Genomic DNA, 20,613 nt, shown 5'->3' on the forward strand with positions numbered 1-20,613 from the left:
AGGCTCAGCCTTGAAGAGGATTTCAGTGAAACCAGGACTGATTATTTCTCTCGCACGAACCCACAGTGACAAAAGGAAAATGCTGCAAAGGGCAAAAAACCACTATTATTAATTTAACATCTGTTAAGCAGGTCAAATAAAAGATGACCTTTGTTTTTATGCCAGCTTTTCAAGTATATAGCTAAGCAAATTCACTCCGAGCCTTTCCCCACTATTTAGTCTGTATCTGCTTTTGATTAGTTTGTCAGCCAGAACTTACACTCACCCGCTCATGTCTACCTGCATCAGTTCTGACAAGTAACTCTTTTTTCTCCCTCTACGCACTATAATGTTTAGCCAGTGCCAGTTTTTGCTGAGACTCCCTTGCTCTGAATGGTCATCCTCCTTGTCATTGTACGCTTTGCTCAGTGTCCTCTAACTACTATGGCCACAAGTATGGAAGTGGGATGGTGGTCAGATATGTTGAGAAAGGGACAGTCTTCTTACAGAGAGCATGAGTAGGAACTCTGTGTTCCTCTGGGCAAAAATATTCAGGACAGATTCCTATTTGTTTTTGGGTAGGCTAGGTACCATGCATCACTAGTTCATTTTAACAGCTAGTGAATAGGCCACAGTAAAAAAAAATGTTTAACTAAATGTTAACACAGCAAGGGGGAGTTACCACAGTGTAGCCAGTTTCACAGTTGGAAACGAGGAATGAAATAAGCCTATCGTACCACCAGTGTAACCCATACGGCAGTCTACTATTAGCCAGACTGCTGCAGCACTGGTCATTGAAAGGAAACTCAAAGGGTAGAATCACAGAAAAATAGGACTGGCAGGGACCTCGGAAGGTCATCCAGTCCAACCCCCGGCTCAAGGCAGGATCATCCCTGCTTCAATCATTCCAGTCAAATATTTGTCTGACATGCTGTTTGGCTAAAACATATCTGACAAGATTTTATTGGCAAATACTTTCCAAAGTATGGCTGCACAGTGAGAAATGAAATTAAATTCTATTGCTGTCACAAAACGTGGCTTTAAATCCATAGGCAGCATTGAGACACACATGTCCTGAGGCACAGGGCAACCTTCTAGTCTCATTGTCTATGTATAACATGCCTTGGGAGGGTCAGACTGCCCCGAGGCAGGAGAAGAGGACACTTAATGTTACCAAAATGAAGAAAGTATCAGGTGTGGGGCAAACAGTGCTACCTCAGTGCCTTATTGCTTTTGGAGTTCAACAGAAGCCCTTTTATAGTTAATTCACACAAAAGCTACGTCATAATGTTTTAGAAGCAGAGCTATCTGGGAAGAAAAAAAAGAAGCAGGTGACCAGCCCCTGCTCAACTTACCCAGTGGCTTTCCTTGTGGAAATTGCATTGTGAATTAATGCTGCTGGATGCAATATTGACCCCTATAGAATCCTTGCCATAATGGTTAGTGAATCATTTCACACTCGTCTAATGACTGCTTGGCTCCTGACAGGGACAGCCTCCAGTGCAACGAACAGCAGCTGTATCCCTATAAAATGGCTGTTGCTACCACAGAGCTTCTAAGTGCTCCTCTTTTAAAAGCATCATGCTTACTATTTATTATGGATTTTAAAAATTATAAACAAAGTATATAATATGAATCACTTCATGAAAAGTCTGTTGCAAACCTTCTCCCATCACCTATTAGATAATATTGCAAAGAACCTAATCCCACTCATTTTACTAATACAAGTAATCCTGATGTTAGTGAGACTACCTGTAGCAGGGAAGATGCAATTCTCATTGAGTACTGCAATATATTTGCTATATTCAGTCTACATAGAAACTGCTTTCCAGTGATTCCCTGAATGGGTATCTAGTCTTCCAATCAATATTTATCTAGGAATGCAAGGATTAATTACAAGATTTTGCACATCCAAAATGTTGAAGTGTTTGGGTCACTTTTTGTAGAGTCAATGGAGAGAATTATATTCTGTCTGTGAATCTGTCTGACATGAGTCAGTAATCATAGAGTCTTGAAAAATTCTTTAAAGAATAGTTCCTGGAAAGGCTTATCATCCAGGAGGGCAAGCACCTTCAGCTGTTACAATGATAATCTCCCATTTGGCACTTTATCGTGCAACAGAAGACATTGAAAAGGACAAGTATTATTCAGTTCATACGAACTAGATAATCTGATTCTTATGCTCTGCGATACATTGATTCATAGCATACAGCACATGTGACTCACACTAAAAGCTGGGAGCAAGATTTTAGAGAAACAAACTGATCTTAGGAACTAAGACAGGATTTCTTAACTAGTTTCTTCTGTTTACCAATTTATACCATCTCCCAATAGTCTCTTATATAATGGATTATCTGACATACGTAACACACAGAATTACCACAATCAACATGTTTCTCTCAGTAAACACTCAGAAAATTCAGTTTAATAATGAAGTTTTCTAGAATTTCCATTCCTCTGAAGAGTGGTGTGCACTGGTAAGTGTATAAGATGAATTAACTCAAAAGATTTCGTTTCCTAGAAAATTTCCCTGCCCAAACCAAATAACCTTTCTTTAGTTAATCGAATTCCCAAAGATATGGCTATTATAACTACAGTGAAACTGACATTAACTTTATTCTCATTGTTAAAATACCAAATTTATTTTTGCTTTATTTCCTTTATTATCAAACTTTTAAGAACAAGAAAAAAGGCTTACATTTCTCAACTATAAAATGGATTCAAATAATCCTGTTCCATTACAGTGAATAATTTTAGAAACAACTAATTCTTACTATAGGCACTTGGGCACTTCTGAGTGCTTCTTCTACATGTTCATAACACTGTTGTTATATGTACTCTGGATACTGAGACATGCTATCAACAACATAATTTAGGGAGAGCTTTAGTTTTGGTCCTTTATTTAGTCCTTAATAAGGCTATGAGAGGTAGATCCTCAGCTGGTAGTCACAATCAACGGGTCACAATCAATGGAGTTATGACAATTCACACCCACCGAGGATCTTCCCACAGTTCATTTGTAAACTTCCGATATAAGCCAAAATTTTGAACCCCATTAAAGTTCAGGTCTGTAGCACAGCACTAGCACTCATGTTGGCAGCTTCCCATTCATCTCTTCTGAGCTATAAAGTCTGCTAAATCTCGTTATTATCCTACTCTCTTTAGCAATCCTACATGCTGAATAACATTACTAAAGGCCAAGCACTTTTGTAAAGGAACAAAATGCTATAGGCATTGCATGGGTGCCAAACTCATTGTGGTTTTATTTGCTGCCAGCAGCATCCAGCCCACTCCATCCCTCAGCTGAAATTGGCCACTGCGTACCTTTTCCTTGTTTCATTGGACTTGGCAGTTTTAATGGTGCTTCCATCTTGAGTAATTTCTCTTTCCTGAGAGGCAGGTGCATCTCTAACTGGAAGTGGTAGCACTACAGTCTCCTGAGTTACAGGCAAAACCTCATCTTCAGCTCCCTGCTGACCTAAATGTTGCTTGGCATAGTCAAAGCCTTGCACAGGCTGCAGAGAAAAAGAAAAATAGTATTCCAACAAGCATCATATATTAGTATAAGATCTTTTGTTATTACGTATTAACTTCTCTAATTATGTGCATCATGGTCAAAAGTTGTAGCCATAATTGTAATACAGTTAGCTGGCAGTGATACAGTATGGTCATCAAGCTTTTGTTCAACATGTTGCTAAACATTGATTAATGGATACAAAATTGTCCATGTTTTTAGTTAAAAAAACCCATGAGAACTTAGATTTGCACAGGAAAAGGAAAAAGAAAGAAGAAGAGAAGGGTGGAAATTCAGAGGGTGGGGAGAAAGGAGAGGAGAGGGAGGGACGCTGGCCAGAAAATGAAAATCCCTCCCACAAAAGGAAAATAGAAGTCCATTTCATCTTCCCATCCTTCTCCACTGCCCAGCTTCAGCCCCCGGTTGCATCCCTGGAACCCATTCTGTAGAGAGAAAGTGAAAATGACAAGTTCCATCTAGGAAGGCAGCTGTCATTTCAATTTTCTTGATTGATGGCTAATTTTTTGGCAAAATCAAAATTTTAATCTGGAAAATTTTAATTTTGGGGGGAAATGGCATTTGCTATTGGTAAATCACAAAAATCCTAGCTGGCTCTATGAAAAAAGTGTCTTTCATATATAACAATAATGAGATTCTGCTGTGGCTATTGACAAAATGCTATAAAGTAAAATGCTGGTGTTTTTCACTTTTCCAACACATGCCATATAACATTCCAGTAAGTAACATATCAAAAATATAAAAATAGCACTTGAAAAAGGTTCCTCCAGGTTCTTACGACGTTAACAAATATTTTAGGTGTGCTGGAAAAAATTTGCCCACTTTTAAACTTCACAGATGGGTCAAAACAGCGAGATATTCACAGTACCTTCTGTTTTTTTACACACATTTGCTCCATTTCTGTCCCTCGTGGCTATAAAACAGATTCAAGAGTGGCTGATAGCTTTATAGGTATCTCAGTCTGAAAAATTATGTAATGTCCTTAAAAATCCCTATTTCTGCATAAGGGGACTTGCCTCACATTTTGAGTCTCCGACTTAACACTACTCTGAAATTTCCTTTAACCTGACAAAGAAAGTTGGCATCCATTTGAGAAGCAACTTCAGTGGAAATATATTAAAGAGGTAGTAAATGGACTAGCATTAATTTAAGTCAACAAAGTCTTAGCAAATTACAGCAGTGAGCCTTTCAACATATTACAACGTATTAGAGAAATGCCAGTTTGCCATGAAAAGGCCCTGCTGGCAAAACACAATGATGTCTCCCCTGAAGGGAGCTGAATGTTTCCCCTCCACAGTGAAGGAAAAGTACCACAGAAGTAGTCATTAGATTAGCTTTATGAAGAGAGGAAAAGAAAGACAGGGCAAGCCATGCAAAGGACTGCTAGAGAATGCCATAATACCATAAGCCACCACAGACTCTGAAATTCTGATTGAAATTAAGGGTTCAAAGTCTTCACTTACATAGGTTAATTTCTAGCCTACACAATCCTAGTTATTCAATGAATGGGGCAATAAGACAGAAAATTGTTACAAGACTGATATATAACAGCACTTTTCTCATCTGACCCACTGAAATTGTATAGATATACTACAAGTATACTTCTATCTTATGGAAAAAGTAAGAATCAAAGAGCACAAATATCTTAATAGAAGTGTAGAAATGTGTAACCCTGATCTCTCAGATTCCAATGATTATTTTTTGAGGTGCTACTTATCCCAACATCAAATAACAAAACAGTGTAAAAGGAAGAGCTTGAAAAATGATTCTTGTTAGCTGATATACTGTACTAAAGAGCATTTAATCCAGGAACTCTGACATGCGAAAGGCACCATAACCAGACGGCCTTACCATCCTGAAGGGAACTGGCAACACCACGACAATAATTCATTATGATTATTTACTCAGCACTGGAGGAAAACGTATCTGTAACCCAAGATTTCTGCAATAAGTGGGATTTGGTGGATGGTTCTGAAATCATATTTTAATATCATTACTCAGACCATTTCTTATATTGGCTGGATAAAGATAAAAAGAAGAGTATGCACTGTAACTGGGACTTGGCATGGTGATGTAAAAGCTGAAAATATTAAAACAATCACCATACATATTCCTATTCTGGTTTGTTATTTTTCTTTGTATGTTGTCTCATAAATGAATGGTATTTTTTTTTCTCATGGCCTGCAGCATTTGCTTTAAGGAATCATACTGTGGCCTTTATCTATATTTACCTGCTAGTTTATTCTTTCTTCTTGTTTTAAAAGAAAGAAAAAGTGACAGATTAGCAAATAAGATTATCAGCTTTTAAAAGCATGCTATAAATTAGAAAGCAAGAGAAGCAAAAACAAATAAATGAATGAATGATTGAATGAATGAATGAAAACAAACTTAACATCTGCCAAAAAACCCAGAACAAATACAGCATTTAAAGATTATTAAAACAGTTTTCCCTCAGTTCATTTACTTGCTGATACAGAAATATCTCACATACATCAGTCTGTACTTTTTTATTTTTGATCTGGTAAATCAGATGAAACAAATGGTAACAATACCTTTTCTCTGATGCCCAGCACAGATGTTGCTGGCTGTTAAATCATTTGTGAATGGCAACAGAATTTAACACTACGCTCAAGAAAGATACTATAAACTACACTATTTATAAGCAGCTAATGTTTTCTAACTTTATTTATTCAGCCATCAGTATGTTACCACAAAAGGGTTGTTTCTCTATTCCCATGCACAAGCAACAACCCTGTTTCCATATCATATCGCAATCTATAGAATGCTATTTAATGCTAAAGATTTCATTACCCCTTTACGCTTTGTTCATTAATTTAATTCCATTCACACAAGAAGAATTCTGAGAAAGGATGTAGTAGGCAGCTCTTCTACGTGAAGAACTGCAGTACCCCTCTGTTCACAGCAGCAATAGGACTGCAGCAATGAATAGGCAGGTTCAGGCGGCTGGTTTCCCTTGATACAAGACTTTTGAAATCACAGCACATAAAATGGCACCACTAAAAAACAAAAACAGCTGATACCAAAGACAAAGAGGGCTTTCCACACAATTTGAATTTCCTTTGTTTCCAACAATTCAGAGAACATCCAAAGGGTACCAAAACCCTGATAAGCCAAATTAAAAGATCAACTATATAGGAAAAGAAATTTTAAAGCTGTATTTTAAACTGAAAATATCCATCTAATGCAATTTAATTTTCAGAGCAGCTTTTCGTCTAAGAACATCTGAAGGTATCAAGTGATTTCAGGCACATTGGTAACTAATCAATTTAAATATTCAATTTAAATATGGTTTAGATGCATTACAATCAACCATCTGTAGTGCCCATCTTTACACTTAATGGTTCAGCAACAATAATAGCTCTGGTAAGTCAGGACAAAAATAAATTGGTCTTCTTAGGTTATGGACAGCCATTCACTTGCAGCACTTTGTAGCATAACAAAAATATAATGCTATGGGGGTGTACAGACATTCCAGCCTTTTGGTGCTTCACCCACCTCCAAAGCAGAGGTGCTTGTTTCCAGCTGATGCCACATGGACATCAGCTAGAAGCAGCTGCAACAGAGAAGCAACTCCAGCAACCTTTGAGGGCAACAAGCCTTGCCCTCCTTATCCCCACCACCTCTCTGGGGAAACCAGATCATCTGCAGGGGAGGGAATGGGATATGCTCACTGCCAACCGGGAGCTATGCTTGCATTATAAATCCCTTGGATCTTATATCATCTTATTGCACTGGGATTTTTTTTGCCCTGTATCTGTAACTTTTTATTTTTGGTGTTTAATCCCATTTATGGTTTGGTTGTGCAGGATAGACAAAAGATATAGGAGTGCAATACTGATGTCATTGTTTTGACCAGCCTTGCATAAAATTTCCACTCCTAAACTATGTCACACAGCAAAAATAAACACAGGATGTTCCCAGATGAAAAAGGGAGGCACGTGCGTGCATTATGCTTTTTCTCTACTTTCCTTTTCATCTACGTTTTTCAGAGCAGTCCCTGTAGATGCAATTCACTGAAATCACACTGTCTATATCACTCAGAAAGCAAGCAGTGATTTTATCATTTCAGTTCCTTGCTAGCCAGGACCAATGAAGCCAGGAAGGAGAGTGAAGGAGTAGAATGGTATACATACATACTCATTATCCCCCACAAAACCTTATCAGTCCAGACTTTGGTTTTGGTGGTTTGTCAGTGCCTTGGGGGAGGACAGTGGTTTGCCCACCTTAAGAGTTGAAATTTGAATAATGATGTAGCTCACTTGGTGATTAAGTTGCCTTCCCATTATGGAGATTTTAAAGCAGAATATATACTTGTAGAGAGAGATTTAAATTGGGAATTTATCTGCCTTGACAAAGTCCCTTTAATTTATATGGCTTCTTAAGTAAAAGAGAAGTAAATTGTCTCAACACTATAAGCTATATTTACAAGTCAATTAAAAGTACAAAAATGCAAAAGAAAAGAATGGTGGGGGAAAAATGTCACCTTTTCTGAATCACTAATTGGCTGGAACAGCTCTAATTTAGGGCTAGTCTCTCAACTATTGTCAAACACAGAACTTTAGCTATTCAAGTCCTATTAGTGATAATAGGACTTGTTTGGTAGAAGTTCTATGCATAGAATTAAGGATGTTGCCCTTAAGAAAAAAGTATCTTTGGAAAAAATAATCCAAGTTTGATTTTCCATTTCTTTCTCTACTTCCCCAATTTACAGAAGCAGCAAATGCCACATAGGAAGCCTGCTCAGCCCTATGGGAGGGAACAACTTGCATCAATGAACAAATTGATGGCACATTCTTGATGGTTAGAGAGAACTCGGAGAAGGTCTAAGAAGAGTTCTGTCGTCTTCTTGGATGGAAGCATGATTACTGTGACAGGAGGTGTCTCAAGGGGTGGGGAGCTAAGGAAAACTGGCAGGACATGCATCTGTCATATTGCCCCAAAGAAAACAAGTTCTGCAATGGCACAGGAAGTCCTATTCCAAGTCTACCACCCATGTAAACTTACAAATGTTCTTCAAATGCATTTAGCTAAGGAACTGAAACATGAAACCTTCAGAAAAGAAATGGGTGCTTAAAATCAAGACATTTCTCATTGCATAGACACATACTTTAGCTCTTTGAGGCAGATTCATCATGGTGTCTGGCTTGAAGTCATTCTTGTTCTTCCTGCACAGAACTGCTGTGATGATGATAATGATAACTGTAACCACAGCAATAGGAGCCAACACAGCCGCAATGATCCACAAGTTGTTTGGTGGGTTTTTCACCACAGCTGCATAAATTACAAAGCAGAGTCAGTGCTCCATCACCATTTCCTGTGTAAAAGCAGTATTAGAATTGGCGGGGTACAGTCAAAGTGGCCTTCATGTACTAATTATCATGAAAGGATGGTGATGATGATCGATTGACTTGGATTTTTACAATAAAAAAATGGATCAACAGACTTCAACAATCAACAGTTTCAAGTTGTTTAAATCACAGAATACTAGCTCTCCTCTCAAGTCCAGGATCTCAGTTGCACTTAAATGTCTTCTTCACAGTATAAACAAGGCATGGTAAATGCAATATATGGCAGATTGGTAGCATAGCAAAGGGGGGGCAGGCAGCACACCAGCCCTGGGCACCAATTTAGAGGGGGCACCAGAGTAGTAGCCACCAGAGGGCCTGTGCCATAGCATGGTGCCATGAGACCAAGATGTGGCAGTAGCAGCATAAGTCCAGTAAGACTCCTGCGCTCCCTGCCCCTCTCCAGGGTCTTTGCTCTGGGCCAAAAAATTGTTAGTAACATCTCTGCCCTAGGTATTTTCCTAAAATAAAATGCCAAGACACAGATATTATCTATGATAAAAACATACACATCTATCCCAGTCCTGCTCCTATAAAAGTTATTGGTTCAGATTCACAGAAGCTGTAAATTGGCAAAGTTCCTTTGAAAATGAGGATGCTATGGCGACTCACAGCTACTAAGGAAAGGGTTCATTAAGAGTTTTGCAACAAACACTTGTGAGAAAAATGCTCTTTTCTTATTAGTGTTGCTGTTGTGTTTTTCCGATTCTTTGGCACCATAGACGGACTACATCTTCTTAATTATTTCTTGTAAAAATGTAGGGGCAGGAAGAGTCATGTCCAGTCATATTGATAATTGTACCAGAATATAAAATCACAGCACCAAGGGACCCTCTATATGTGCAAGTAAAGACACAATGCGATCTAATGCACAATCCACACAATTGCGCCTCCTGCCATGCCACACATGCAAGGCAAGGGACTTGATTGTGAGCTTGCATCTCAGATCCTATCATGGCTTATTGCCAGTGAAGGGGAAGCCTGATCCCAGGCTCCCCCTGCTCCAACAAAAAGCAATTTCTTACAGTTTGGAGCCCCCTCAGTTGACAGGGATCCCAGCTGCAGATGTGCCTAAGGCACCCCCCACAGCTGGGAGATTGCAACTGCTGCAATCCCTTAGCCATGGGGGCGCCCCATGCAGCTGTGCCCCTGCAGCTGGGAACCCTGTCAGTTCATTGCAGCTGGGAGACGACAGCAGCTGCATCTCCCAGTCATATTGGTGTGTGGGGTGCTCCCATGGCTGGGAGCCCTGTCAGCTGATGGGGTCCTAGCTGTGGGGGCGTATGCTTCTGTGGCTGGAAGCCAGCATCAGCTGGGAGTTCCCAGGCTTTGGGATGCACATGGACCCCCACCAGCTGGGAACTCCAATCTCTGGACAGGTCTCCAAGTCACCAGAGCACAGGCTACACATGCAAATTAAACCTAGACAGAAACTGGCTATAAAGTTATTACACATTTTCCAGCAATAACTTGATAGGTGGCTGGACCTTTTTAAGGTACCATAGCTAATTTAGATGTGTAGCCAGCCTAATTAATTGTGCAATTCACCAGGTAATTGTGTAATATATGTACTGTATAGCAAAGGGCCTAATACGCATCCTCAGCTATTTGTTAGTGCACATTCATATTGCTAAAATTCTAGAATCTATTTGATATGAATGAAATCTCCTGGTATGTATCTTAAAATAACTTGCTGCATTTTCTCATTTCATTTCCTTTCAGAATTGCTTATGCTAATCACTATATTACATCCTTAATTATTTGATTATGAAAAGCTTACCATGATTTCTATATTCTCTTGGCTCCAGATGTAGAAAAGACAACTGTGTAAATATCACTAGTGGCCATGTACAGGTGCTAGATTTGTGCCTTTTTCGCAGCACAAAAAGAGAGCATACAGTCATTCAAGGGCTTTCTTACAGAAGAAAAATAGCTCTTTTCCAAGAAGGTTCTACCACTATGAACCAGGTAGATCTCTCCCTTCCTGCACTAAATTGAATGACTGTTTCTCTCTGGTGTTGCAGACACTCAGTATCCCACAGCCCCTTGCTCCCTTGGAGGGAGGGAGCTGTCAGCAGGGAGCCCTGTAGGAACCTTATCCCCTGTTCTGCCAATCGGCTGACTAGTGGTAGAAGTTGGGGAGCCGTTCTCCTGCAGCAAAAATGTTCCAGAGCCCTGGGTGGGTTCCTGCCGCAAGAGAAGAGCCCCCACCCAGTGCACTCCTCCCTTTCCACCGGGAAGAATTTGCGGAGTAGGGGATAGCTGTGTTACAGCTGAAAGTCTGCCTGATTTCTGCATGCCTTGCCGCCATAACAAAACACCCCCACCTCTCTCTACACTGCTCCAAGCTGGCCCAGAGGTGTGCAAGCAGTGGGGACTATTCTCCTGTGGGGGTAACTGGGAGGGTTTGTACTGGGAGGTCCCTCCCCTCCCACAAATCAGCTGATTGCCAGGAGAAGGGGGCATTCTCCTAGTGTCGGAGACTTCCCCCAGCTGCTCTCTGAAAAGCAGCAGCTGCCACTTGGCAGCCTGCCCCTTCTCAGGCAGGGCACAGAGTAGGCAATCAATTAAGAAGCTCCCCTAAAGGCAGGGGGGCCCAGCAAGCAGCCCTCTAGTGCCTTCTGGCAGGAGAGCTAGCTTGTGTAGGTCTCTAGCAAGGGGGCTGGAAAGCATGTATGCTCCAGCTCCCAGACTGTTTTCCTATTGGTGAGAAGTTCAGAAAGATGCTATGGCCACTGGGAAGTTCCTCAACAGTTACCCCATTTTTCTTCTTGATTTAATACAAGCTACCAGGACCTGATTCTGGAAGCTGCAGAGCATTTTCAGCTACCATTGGCTTGACTGACTGTTGATGGCACTGAGCTCTTTCCAAACACTGGACATCTAACTACAGTAGTTACTTCACAGCTAGGTGAAAGCATGTTTTGGGCCTGACCCACAACTCCTTTTGTAGTCAGAGCTAATTATGTTGTACAAGAAAGTAGCAGAGTCATATGATCTGTGATGTTTTGCATTCAAGCTAACAGTAACTGCATGCTTCATTGGATCTTTAAGGGCTAGTATAATCCCTGAATGTTAAGTGCCCCTTCTGTGAGAAAGGTTCCCTCTTTAATGATCTTGTGTAAATAAATGAATAACATTGTAACAGCTAGTTAGGGGAGAGGTCTCGGTTGGCCCTTTTTCTGAAAAGCAAAGGCATTAGCTTGGGCCAAATTTTATCTAACAATGTCCATTTTAATTACCAGCTACCACGGTGGTAGTAGTGAATAACAAATGCTTGTAGTAGAGGCTCCTAACTGCTGAAAGATGAGTAGGTATTTCTGAAATCACTCTGAAGAGGACAGAGAAAAAGGACAATTGTGTGCTTAATACACAGGATTGAGGCTCAAGAGATCTGGTTTCTGCTATTATCTCTGTCACAGGCTTCCTGCGTGATTTAGGATCAGTTGCTTCAGACCTGACCCAACGCTCACATAAATCAACAGGTCTTATTACCACTGATTACCACAGGCTTCATAATAATCATGTTTTTTCCTACTTTTTGTCATGTCTACTCAGACTGTGAGTCCTCAAGTCAGGTATTTTCTATCTCAAAGTGCAGCACCTGTTACAGCAGGGCTGCTTTATTACAATACAAATCATATTATGTAAGAGTGAACTGCTTGTTATAGAACTTTCTTACAATTACAAATAAATACTCATATTATGTCCAATCTGAGGCAATGGGAATACTTTCTTTCCACTGTAAAGTATTCAGATTGTTCCTTCCGGTCAAATGATCTAATCTCCAAGTTTTAGCATAGAGTCTTCTTCATGTTACACTCCCAAATGGCAGTTTTATCCAGCCACATAACTGACATTTTTTGGCACTTATGCATAGTTTACAATCCTATTCTACTTAAAGTCGCTTACCCAGACCTCCTTTTGAAGCAGCCTCTCTCCTCACTTGGGGCAGCCAAGAGAGTGAGATCTGTGGAGTAAGACAAAAGCAAGCAAGCCAGAAGATGGTAGCTCAGTGAGACAGATACCACTCTAAAAGAGTGGGTGGGGCCTACATTCTAATCTGGACCTTTGCTCTTTATCTGGTGAATATTAAATGCAAGGACCAGTGGCTCAGCTTCAGAAGGAGGACTAGAGAGAGGACTGGATAATACCTAACCTATGGCCTGGTAGGTAGTGTTGTGAAGTTGGAGAAATACAGGTTTGGAGAATTTCCTGGGTGAGTGACACAGCAGCCTCCTTCCCCACCACTATTTTTGTTGGGCTACAATATGGGGATTTATATTCAGGTATGTGTATACAGATTACCAGCCCATGCACAGCCTACTGAACATACTTATGTGTCCACACCATAGGTAAAATAAAATTGAAAATATTGTGTAAGTGCCAAAATGGCAATTATGCAGCTAGGCAAATGTCATTTGCTAGTGTGAAGGCAAATGAGATTCTGCCTTTTGGTACCCAAAACCAAAAATGTATTTTATGTGTATTTGTCATATCATTCTGTATGGAAACTTTATTTCAATTTGGATGGAAATCTGCAGCTGAGGGAGGCTGCCTTATAAAACTGTACAAGCATGCAGTATATACAGCTATCTATTTGAAAATATGAAACATACCCAAAAGAAGTCAGTATATTTTTCTGATTTATAGCTGTTCTAGCAGAAAAGGCTCTTTGAAGCATTTTTAATGGGAAACAATGTAATTTGTATTTAAGTTAACATAATTTATGCAAACAGGGATCAAAATTAGTGTTTTCAGCAGAAAAAAAATTGAAATCAATCATTCAGTAGCATCCAACCCACGACCAGACCAGGAGATATACTGCAGTCACTGGTTATGGTACTATGGTACCATTTGAGCCTGTTTTCTGACTTAATCTCATGCTTATTGCCAATCTTTAATCATTTGTTACAATTAGTTCCTCTTTTCCTATCAATTTGCTATGCAGCTGTTCCAAGTGCTTCATTCATGCAGATAGGAAGGCTGATTGTGACAGGGTGCCTAGCATGCCTGTCACATTAAGCGGAGAGATGCCTCTAGCTCAGGCAGCAACCAGGTAAAACACCTGACTGAAGGCAGGCGGGGCTTAAGGTATATATGAGCCCAGGGCCTGATATAGGCAGGCAGTCTTATGCAGGTAGCTGACAGGGACAGAGCTCCTGAGCAGCAGCTGGGACCTCCTTACCACCCCTTAGTCTATTCCACAAACCACCAGGCGTTCCCCAGCCCAAAGGCTGCAGATCCACAGACGTGCTTGGTGTAAGAAAGCTGCTGAGAGTGATTCTGGCTCACACCAAGCATGTCTGTGTGTCTGCAGCCTTTGGGCTGGGGAACATCTGGTGGTTTGTGGAACAGACTACTAAAAGGAGGCGAGGAGGTCCCAGCTGGCCTAGGGAGATAGGGGCCAGAGGGCCCAGAGCAGGGGGCCAGAGGGCTCATAGAGTAGGTAGGGCCAAGGTGCCCATAGACCTCACTGACCTAGGAGTGGGGCCAGGACTCAGGAAGGACCCACAGCCTAAAAGAGCCACAGATGGATACTGTCAGGGTTGGAGAGCCCATGGGTCTCAAGTGGCCTAGGAGCAGGGCCAGGGTCTAAGGAGAATAACCAAAGGCCAGGAGGACCACAGCCAGAGACTGAGGGGGCTATAGCTCAGAGGCTCTTGGTGTAAAGATGAACAGAGCCAAAAGCTCATACCCTGTAGGGGCAGTTATGATTTGATTAGTATGTGCAACATCTGCAAGGCATTGGCATGGGTACTGAGGAGGTAGAGCCCATGTAATTAGCCCTTAAGGCAGTGAGGGCCTGTGTGAGGTGCTGGTTTTGTTGTTATGGATTCAAAAGTGGCCTGCTTTCGTGTAATATGCTGCAAACGTAAATGCTTTCATCAACAAAAATCCTCCCTTCTTTTAAAAACTTGTTTCACATTACAATTCCAGAACTGTGGGACAGATTTTTAAAATACAGAATGAAAAAAAATGTTTATATATTTCAGTCATCTGAGCTCAAGAGTGTGAGACCAGGCTGGGGAGCCCTAGGGCAAGCCTCCCTTTTTCTAGAAGATAAATGCATCAAGGCATGGCAGGAAAGGGGAAGAAGAGATTGCCCAAAGAGAGAAGTTGATAAGGGCTGAGGGGGCTCCAGGTTTGATTGGACAGGTTTGATTCCAAAGGGATAAATATCTCAGCATTCGATGTGGGAAGGATAAATTAGTCAAACTTAAAATCATACCTCAGACTGTCTACCATACAAAATAAAATTCAAAGCTCCATCATGCATTCAAAACACTGCACCAGGAAGGCAGAACAAAATCTACCCTGGGATCCAAAAGAACCAGTGGGGTTTTTTTTTAAGTCTGAACATGAACTTAATGTCCTTCAAATCACTAATGGAATTGGTAAGAAAAAAAAGGAGCTTTAATTTTACCTTGCAAGAATAATTACACTTCATTTTTCCTCTACGTTTTTCTGAATTAGTTTATTGTACCTTCATACTGGAAATTGCATACACAAAATAAAACATTCAGTACACTAACCTCTTGGATCAATCTCCCTAATTAATTACCTGATTTCCATTATCAACAGTGTCATGCAACTTAAAAAGCTCTGACAGGTGAAAGTGAATGTCTCTAAAGAAATGTTTTCCATTGGTATTCAGATTTCTGCAGCTGCTTTATATACATTAAATCTGAGGGACCTCTGGATAGCTCAACTGCTTTGTGCCCTTCATTTTCATTTATGCCAAGATAGTTAACTAGCGATTTACTTTTAATTTGTGTGAGCTCATTAATTTTCAGGTTTTGACATTATGGAATTTTAGTCAGTTTGGGAGATAAGTTCAGCTTCACAGTCTCATATAGGTGATATGAGAGCTATAACTAGAGTTATGGAGAACTACAGGTGTAGCTGACAGTGATGCCGTTCAACCAAAAATAACATTATTTTAAAATGTTTTAAAGGTTTGTTATTTTTATATAGCAAACATCTACCTGATTTAAGCAATTACTAAAATGAGGGTGGCTCTAAAAACAAGTCAATGAGCATTCCCCATAGTTAATGTTGCATTTTGAAAATTAGTTCTGAGAAATAACAATAGGCATGACTAAAACAGAGGAATCAAAGGGGGGGAAAAAAGGATTCTTACGATCAGCTTGTACTTGGATGACATAACCTAATGTCAAGGCCATCCTTTGTGAATCAACAGTGCTCAGAATTTTGGCAGCTGCAGTGCCCAGCAACGGTTTTGCATTGTATAAAGTATAGTAAGTCAGTTCAGCAGGCTCCTTGGGACCTGGAATACGCTGCATTTTTACCATCTAACAAAAAAAGAAAGATAAAGAAACTGTGTTTATATTGTACCATTCTTAGATCCTGATCCTGCAAAAGGCTACATGAATGCAGACCTCTGTGTTTACATGGAATCTCATTGAAATAAATGGACTTCTACACAAGCATAGGCTCCAAATAAAACTTCTCACGGAAACAGGTCTTTGCAATGCTTTATACAACATTACGTTCATCAAGTCTATAACAGTCACTGAAGTTCCCATCTTTCTAATGGGAAATCCTAGATTAGGAAAAGGATATGGTGAGAACAAGGAAAGAAGTGAATATAAAAATAAAATCTATTAGGCTATGAAGAAGCAATTTTGTAATTAAGTGAAAGAGGTACATCTTTGATTTTACAGCTATGTTTTAATAGACCGTTTCTAAATGAAACAAACATGCACATCTACTCACAAGCCTAAGTGGTAGACAAAAAGAATGATACTCTTTTGACTCCCTTCTGTTACAATGGCGGACTTGGAAAGTGTGACTGTTTTTCTTTCTTGAATTAGGTGGATACATGTAAAATATTTATGATCATACATAAAGTAGAGAGAAAATGCCTGTGTGAGGTGCTGGTTTTGTTGTTATGGATTCAAAAGTGGCCTGCTTTCATGTGATGTGTTGCAAACATAAATGCTTTCATCAACAAAAATCCTCCCTTCTTTTAAAAACTTGTTTCACATTACAATTCCAGAACTGTGGGACAGATTTTTAAAATACAGAATGAAAAAAAATGTTTCTATATTACAGTAAGTGACATTTGTAAGGGTGTGAGAAACTACAGAAAATAACTGACAATTTGGCTTTTGAAATTGCAAACAGAAAATACCGAATTTCATTTCATTAGAGCAGCTGGCTAATTTTGTGCAGACACAGAATGTGCTCCTGTGGGAATACCAAGTGAGAAATGTCACCAAATGAGAGAAAGAAGGCAGTCCACAATGGCTGTATCCTGGATAGATCAATAGAAAAACACTCAGGGCTCAAAACCTCATCTGCTTGCGGCCATCCAATTTTCAAACCAAAGCTATTTAAAACTGATCCCTCGCTGCATTGCAAAGAATCCCAGAACAATGCAGAAGTCAGATACAGCTTTTCCTAGCTCATATGACAGAAGACCTAGGACAAATTATCCTATCACCCTTGAAAATAGAAAAATATATCTCTTCCCAACGTTAAATTACCAATAACTACTAGGTTATTTCTGCTAAGGTTTGCATTTAACAACAAATTACATAGCAGACAAAAGGGAAAATATCCTTTAAGTGCAGATTAACTAATGTTAATTTCCAACGAAGAAGAAACATGAAAATATATATAACCTGCCTGATTTCTTAAATAGAAATCATTTGTGATGACCTAACATTACTCATTTACTGCCTTGATATTCACAAGTAAGGATGGCCAAACTCATTCCATCTAAATGTTTTTCACATCAATCTATGAAGACAAAGACTTCTTTTAAAGTATCTGGATACAGCTAATATTTGACGACCTGCACAGTGTAGCTGCCCACTGTAGTAGCACGTTTAAATCGTCTTCCTTGTTGATGGGACATCATGAACAGTGGGGCCAGACGCTGCTCCATCAGTCTTGCAAAGCTCTGGTTGTTCAATCCCAATAATGTAATGTCGACCCCTTGTATAACTGTGGGAATGGAGAAAATCATTTATCAGCAGATTGTACAGGGACAAATGAAATAACACATGAGCTAAAGCAGTACTTGTGACAAAGATGTACAAGCTACTTTGGAAGAAAAACAACCTGACATGATTTCACCTAAGTTACACAATCTCAATAATTCCCATTGCGAGTATAATGTGCCTGCATTCCAGTCAGCGTACTATTCTTCTCAGATAATCTGTCAACTACATTTCTGTACACTGAGAAGAAAATCCTCCGGCAGTGTTCTTCGCTTTTTAGTTTACCAAACGGCTTTTGAGAAACTCAATCTACTCCAAACTTCAAAGCAAAATAGAAGTCAACCCTTAAGTGAAAACTTGCTTGAGGGTTGTCTGCTCTTATGCTCATCAGAAGGCCACCTAGATGCTTTTGTTAGGCAAAAAAGGAATAATTTTTCATCCAATACTCTGCAAATTTAAAATTGAAATTCTACAGGATAGTTTGACAAAAATATTCGGTATTCTAAGGTAATGAAGAGTAGTAGAAATCATTACTGAATACACATTTGATTTAATACAATCCAGAGTCTTAAAGAATTCATAGTACATGAACATTTCTTGAACTTAGATATACCTCAGGGTATGAAGCACACTTCTAGAAGGTACCCAAGAGAAAGAAACAGGAAGCCATAAGAAAAGGAAGAAGATAAAATAACTAACTCTACAGTATCTATTAGGTTGTAAGAGAGGCTTAGTTATATAGATATAAGGGACAATTCTATTACCCTTTAAATATCCAATTGGCAGTTTTCCAGCCATGTAAGTGGCATTTTAGCATTTATGCACAGTTTGCAATTCTATTCCCAGTGTGGTAATCAGTGTAGACATGTAAGTGTAAGCATCTACATAATTACTGAGCAACAGCAGTAGGATACATAGTAGCCAGGCAGGTATATGGCTATGTGTGTGTATTTATCACAAAATTCTTCTCAGCAAAAGTCTGACTAGTGAGGGAAAGGAAAAAAAGAAACGTTCTTGCATATTTTAGCTCCAGTCACTGATTGCTTAGGGCCCTTGTTCAGGATCTCCTGCTTCCTGTGCAAGTGCTGTAACCAATCAGTTTTTGGAGCCAAAGGCAGAACCCTTTGGCTTCCTCCCTATGCTGGCGCTCCTTGCCACCTCGCCCCCACGCATGGGGAACAGAATCACAAACTGTGTAAAGCATGATACAATTCAGCTCAAAGTGGGGGTTTTGTTGTTGCGTGCAAGAGAGAATCATAGGGATATAAAGCACTTGATACAACAGACTTAAAAAGTAGTAGGTTATCCAAAAAAGTTTGAGAACCACTGTCATATACTAACTGCATTCATCTGCTTTCACTATTTTTGAAGAGGCACTTCAGAGCTTTAAAGCATTTACTTGCAGGTTTTTCAAAGCATAATTCCTACTAGCATATTTACAATATCCCACTAAGCCAATGGGAATTTTGTGGGGCCAAGAACTAGAGAATTATTTCACAAAACCTAATCCAAAACATTTTGAAATCAGTGGAATCTTTTCTCTGATTTCAATGGACTTTGGATGAAACCTGTGAGAAAATGGAACATGGTCTCTTCATTGGGCTTTGTCTTCATCTCAAAAGCAGAAATAATTAGAACAAGGATGCCAAATATTTTGAGGACTTAACCTTAAATATAATTCTCCATAGAAATAAAACAGTACCTGTAATCACCCAGTAATCTCTAGTTGATTCTGAGACATCAAGGTTTGGATACTCCAAAGCTTAAAAAAAAGTTACATTATAATATGAAAACATCTGACATGTTGTACATCCCTAAAATATAACTTATATGGCTTATGTTATCATTTGTATATTTATTTTATTATTAATTATATTATGCATATTATACATTTGCATAGGTTACATAAGTGGCCCTCCTCCTGGACCTCCTTTGACTATATAAACCACACCATAATTTTGTCCTAAATTAATAATAAAATAAACTCAAGGCAGATTCCAGTAATTTTACTCAAATATGCACTAAATAGCACTTTACTCATCAGGTAGACACCAGTGATTTCAAAGGGAGTGTTCATGGAGTAATGTACTATGCATGTAATGATGTTGTTGGAATATATACCATATACACATAAAAATAAGGGATTTAAGTTAATCAATCTTTACCAGTTACATAAAATATATTTTATATAATATTAGAGCAGCAAAACATTTCATGATGAGAACCTGTGTGTCAATGATCTACATGTAAATAAAGTTTCTGAAACCATCCATGGTTTTACTTATACACTGATATTTACTACACAGCTATGAAAAATTTGTGTTTGTAATTTTAATGCTTGTTCATTTTTTGGAGCTATAAAAGTGCCTTATAATATGAAGTTCAACAAGCAATTAGTTCACAGTATAGACCTGCAGCTTTCTCATTACAATACGAAAATATGGAGAGCATTTAATCTATAATATGCAGCAGCTGAGTCATTGCAGAATTTAAAAAAAATAAAGTGGTTTGAAATCTTAAACTTTGCAAAGCATCTGACTTTGCACAATAACTACTTTATGTGGAATGTTATTACCTCTCCTTTAGTTGTGCATTTATACAACAGGTTGTTAAGGCTCTGGAAGAAGCCATTGTAACCAATTGGGAAATAATGAGTTCTGAAAATAATGTGGATATTTACTTGCTAGACTGAAGCCTTTACAGTGTCAGGTTAATAAGCATCTAACATTTTTTCTAAGTAAACATTTACACAAGAGACAGTATC

At 39.3% G+C, this 20,613-nt stretch overlaps 1 protein-coding gene across 5 annotated transcripts in view; it reads right to left on the bottom strand.

Annotated features, from left to right (window-relative positions):
* Positions 1-20,613, bottom strand: part of KIAA1549L (KIAA1549 like) — a 292,080-nt gene that overhangs the window by 101,551 nt on the left and 169,916 nt on the right. For all 5 annotated transcript variants that reach the window (XM_014602417.3, XM_019476980.2, XM_019476978.2 and 2 more), the window contains exons 7-11: positions 19,552-19,611; positions 17,702-17,853; positions 16,022-16,193; positions 8,640-8,803; positions 3,304-3,494 (exon numbers count right to left, since the gene is read on the bottom strand). In XM_014602417.3, coding sequence (XP_014457903.3) covers positions 3,304-3,494; positions 8,640-8,803; positions 16,022-16,193; positions 17,702-17,853; positions 19,552-19,611 — 739 coding nt within the window. The remainder of the gene's footprint in view (positions 1-3,303; positions 3,495-8,639; positions 8,804-16,021; positions 16,194-17,701; positions 17,854-19,551; positions 19,612-20,613) is intronic.

Source organism: Alligator mississippiensis, chromosome 2 (assembly GCF_030867095.1).
Source record: "Alligator mississippiensis isolate rAllMis1 chromosome 2, rAllMis1, whole genome shotgun sequence".
Taxonomy (NCBI): Eukaryota; Metazoa; Chordata; order Crocodylia; family Alligatoridae; genus Alligator; species Alligator mississippiensis.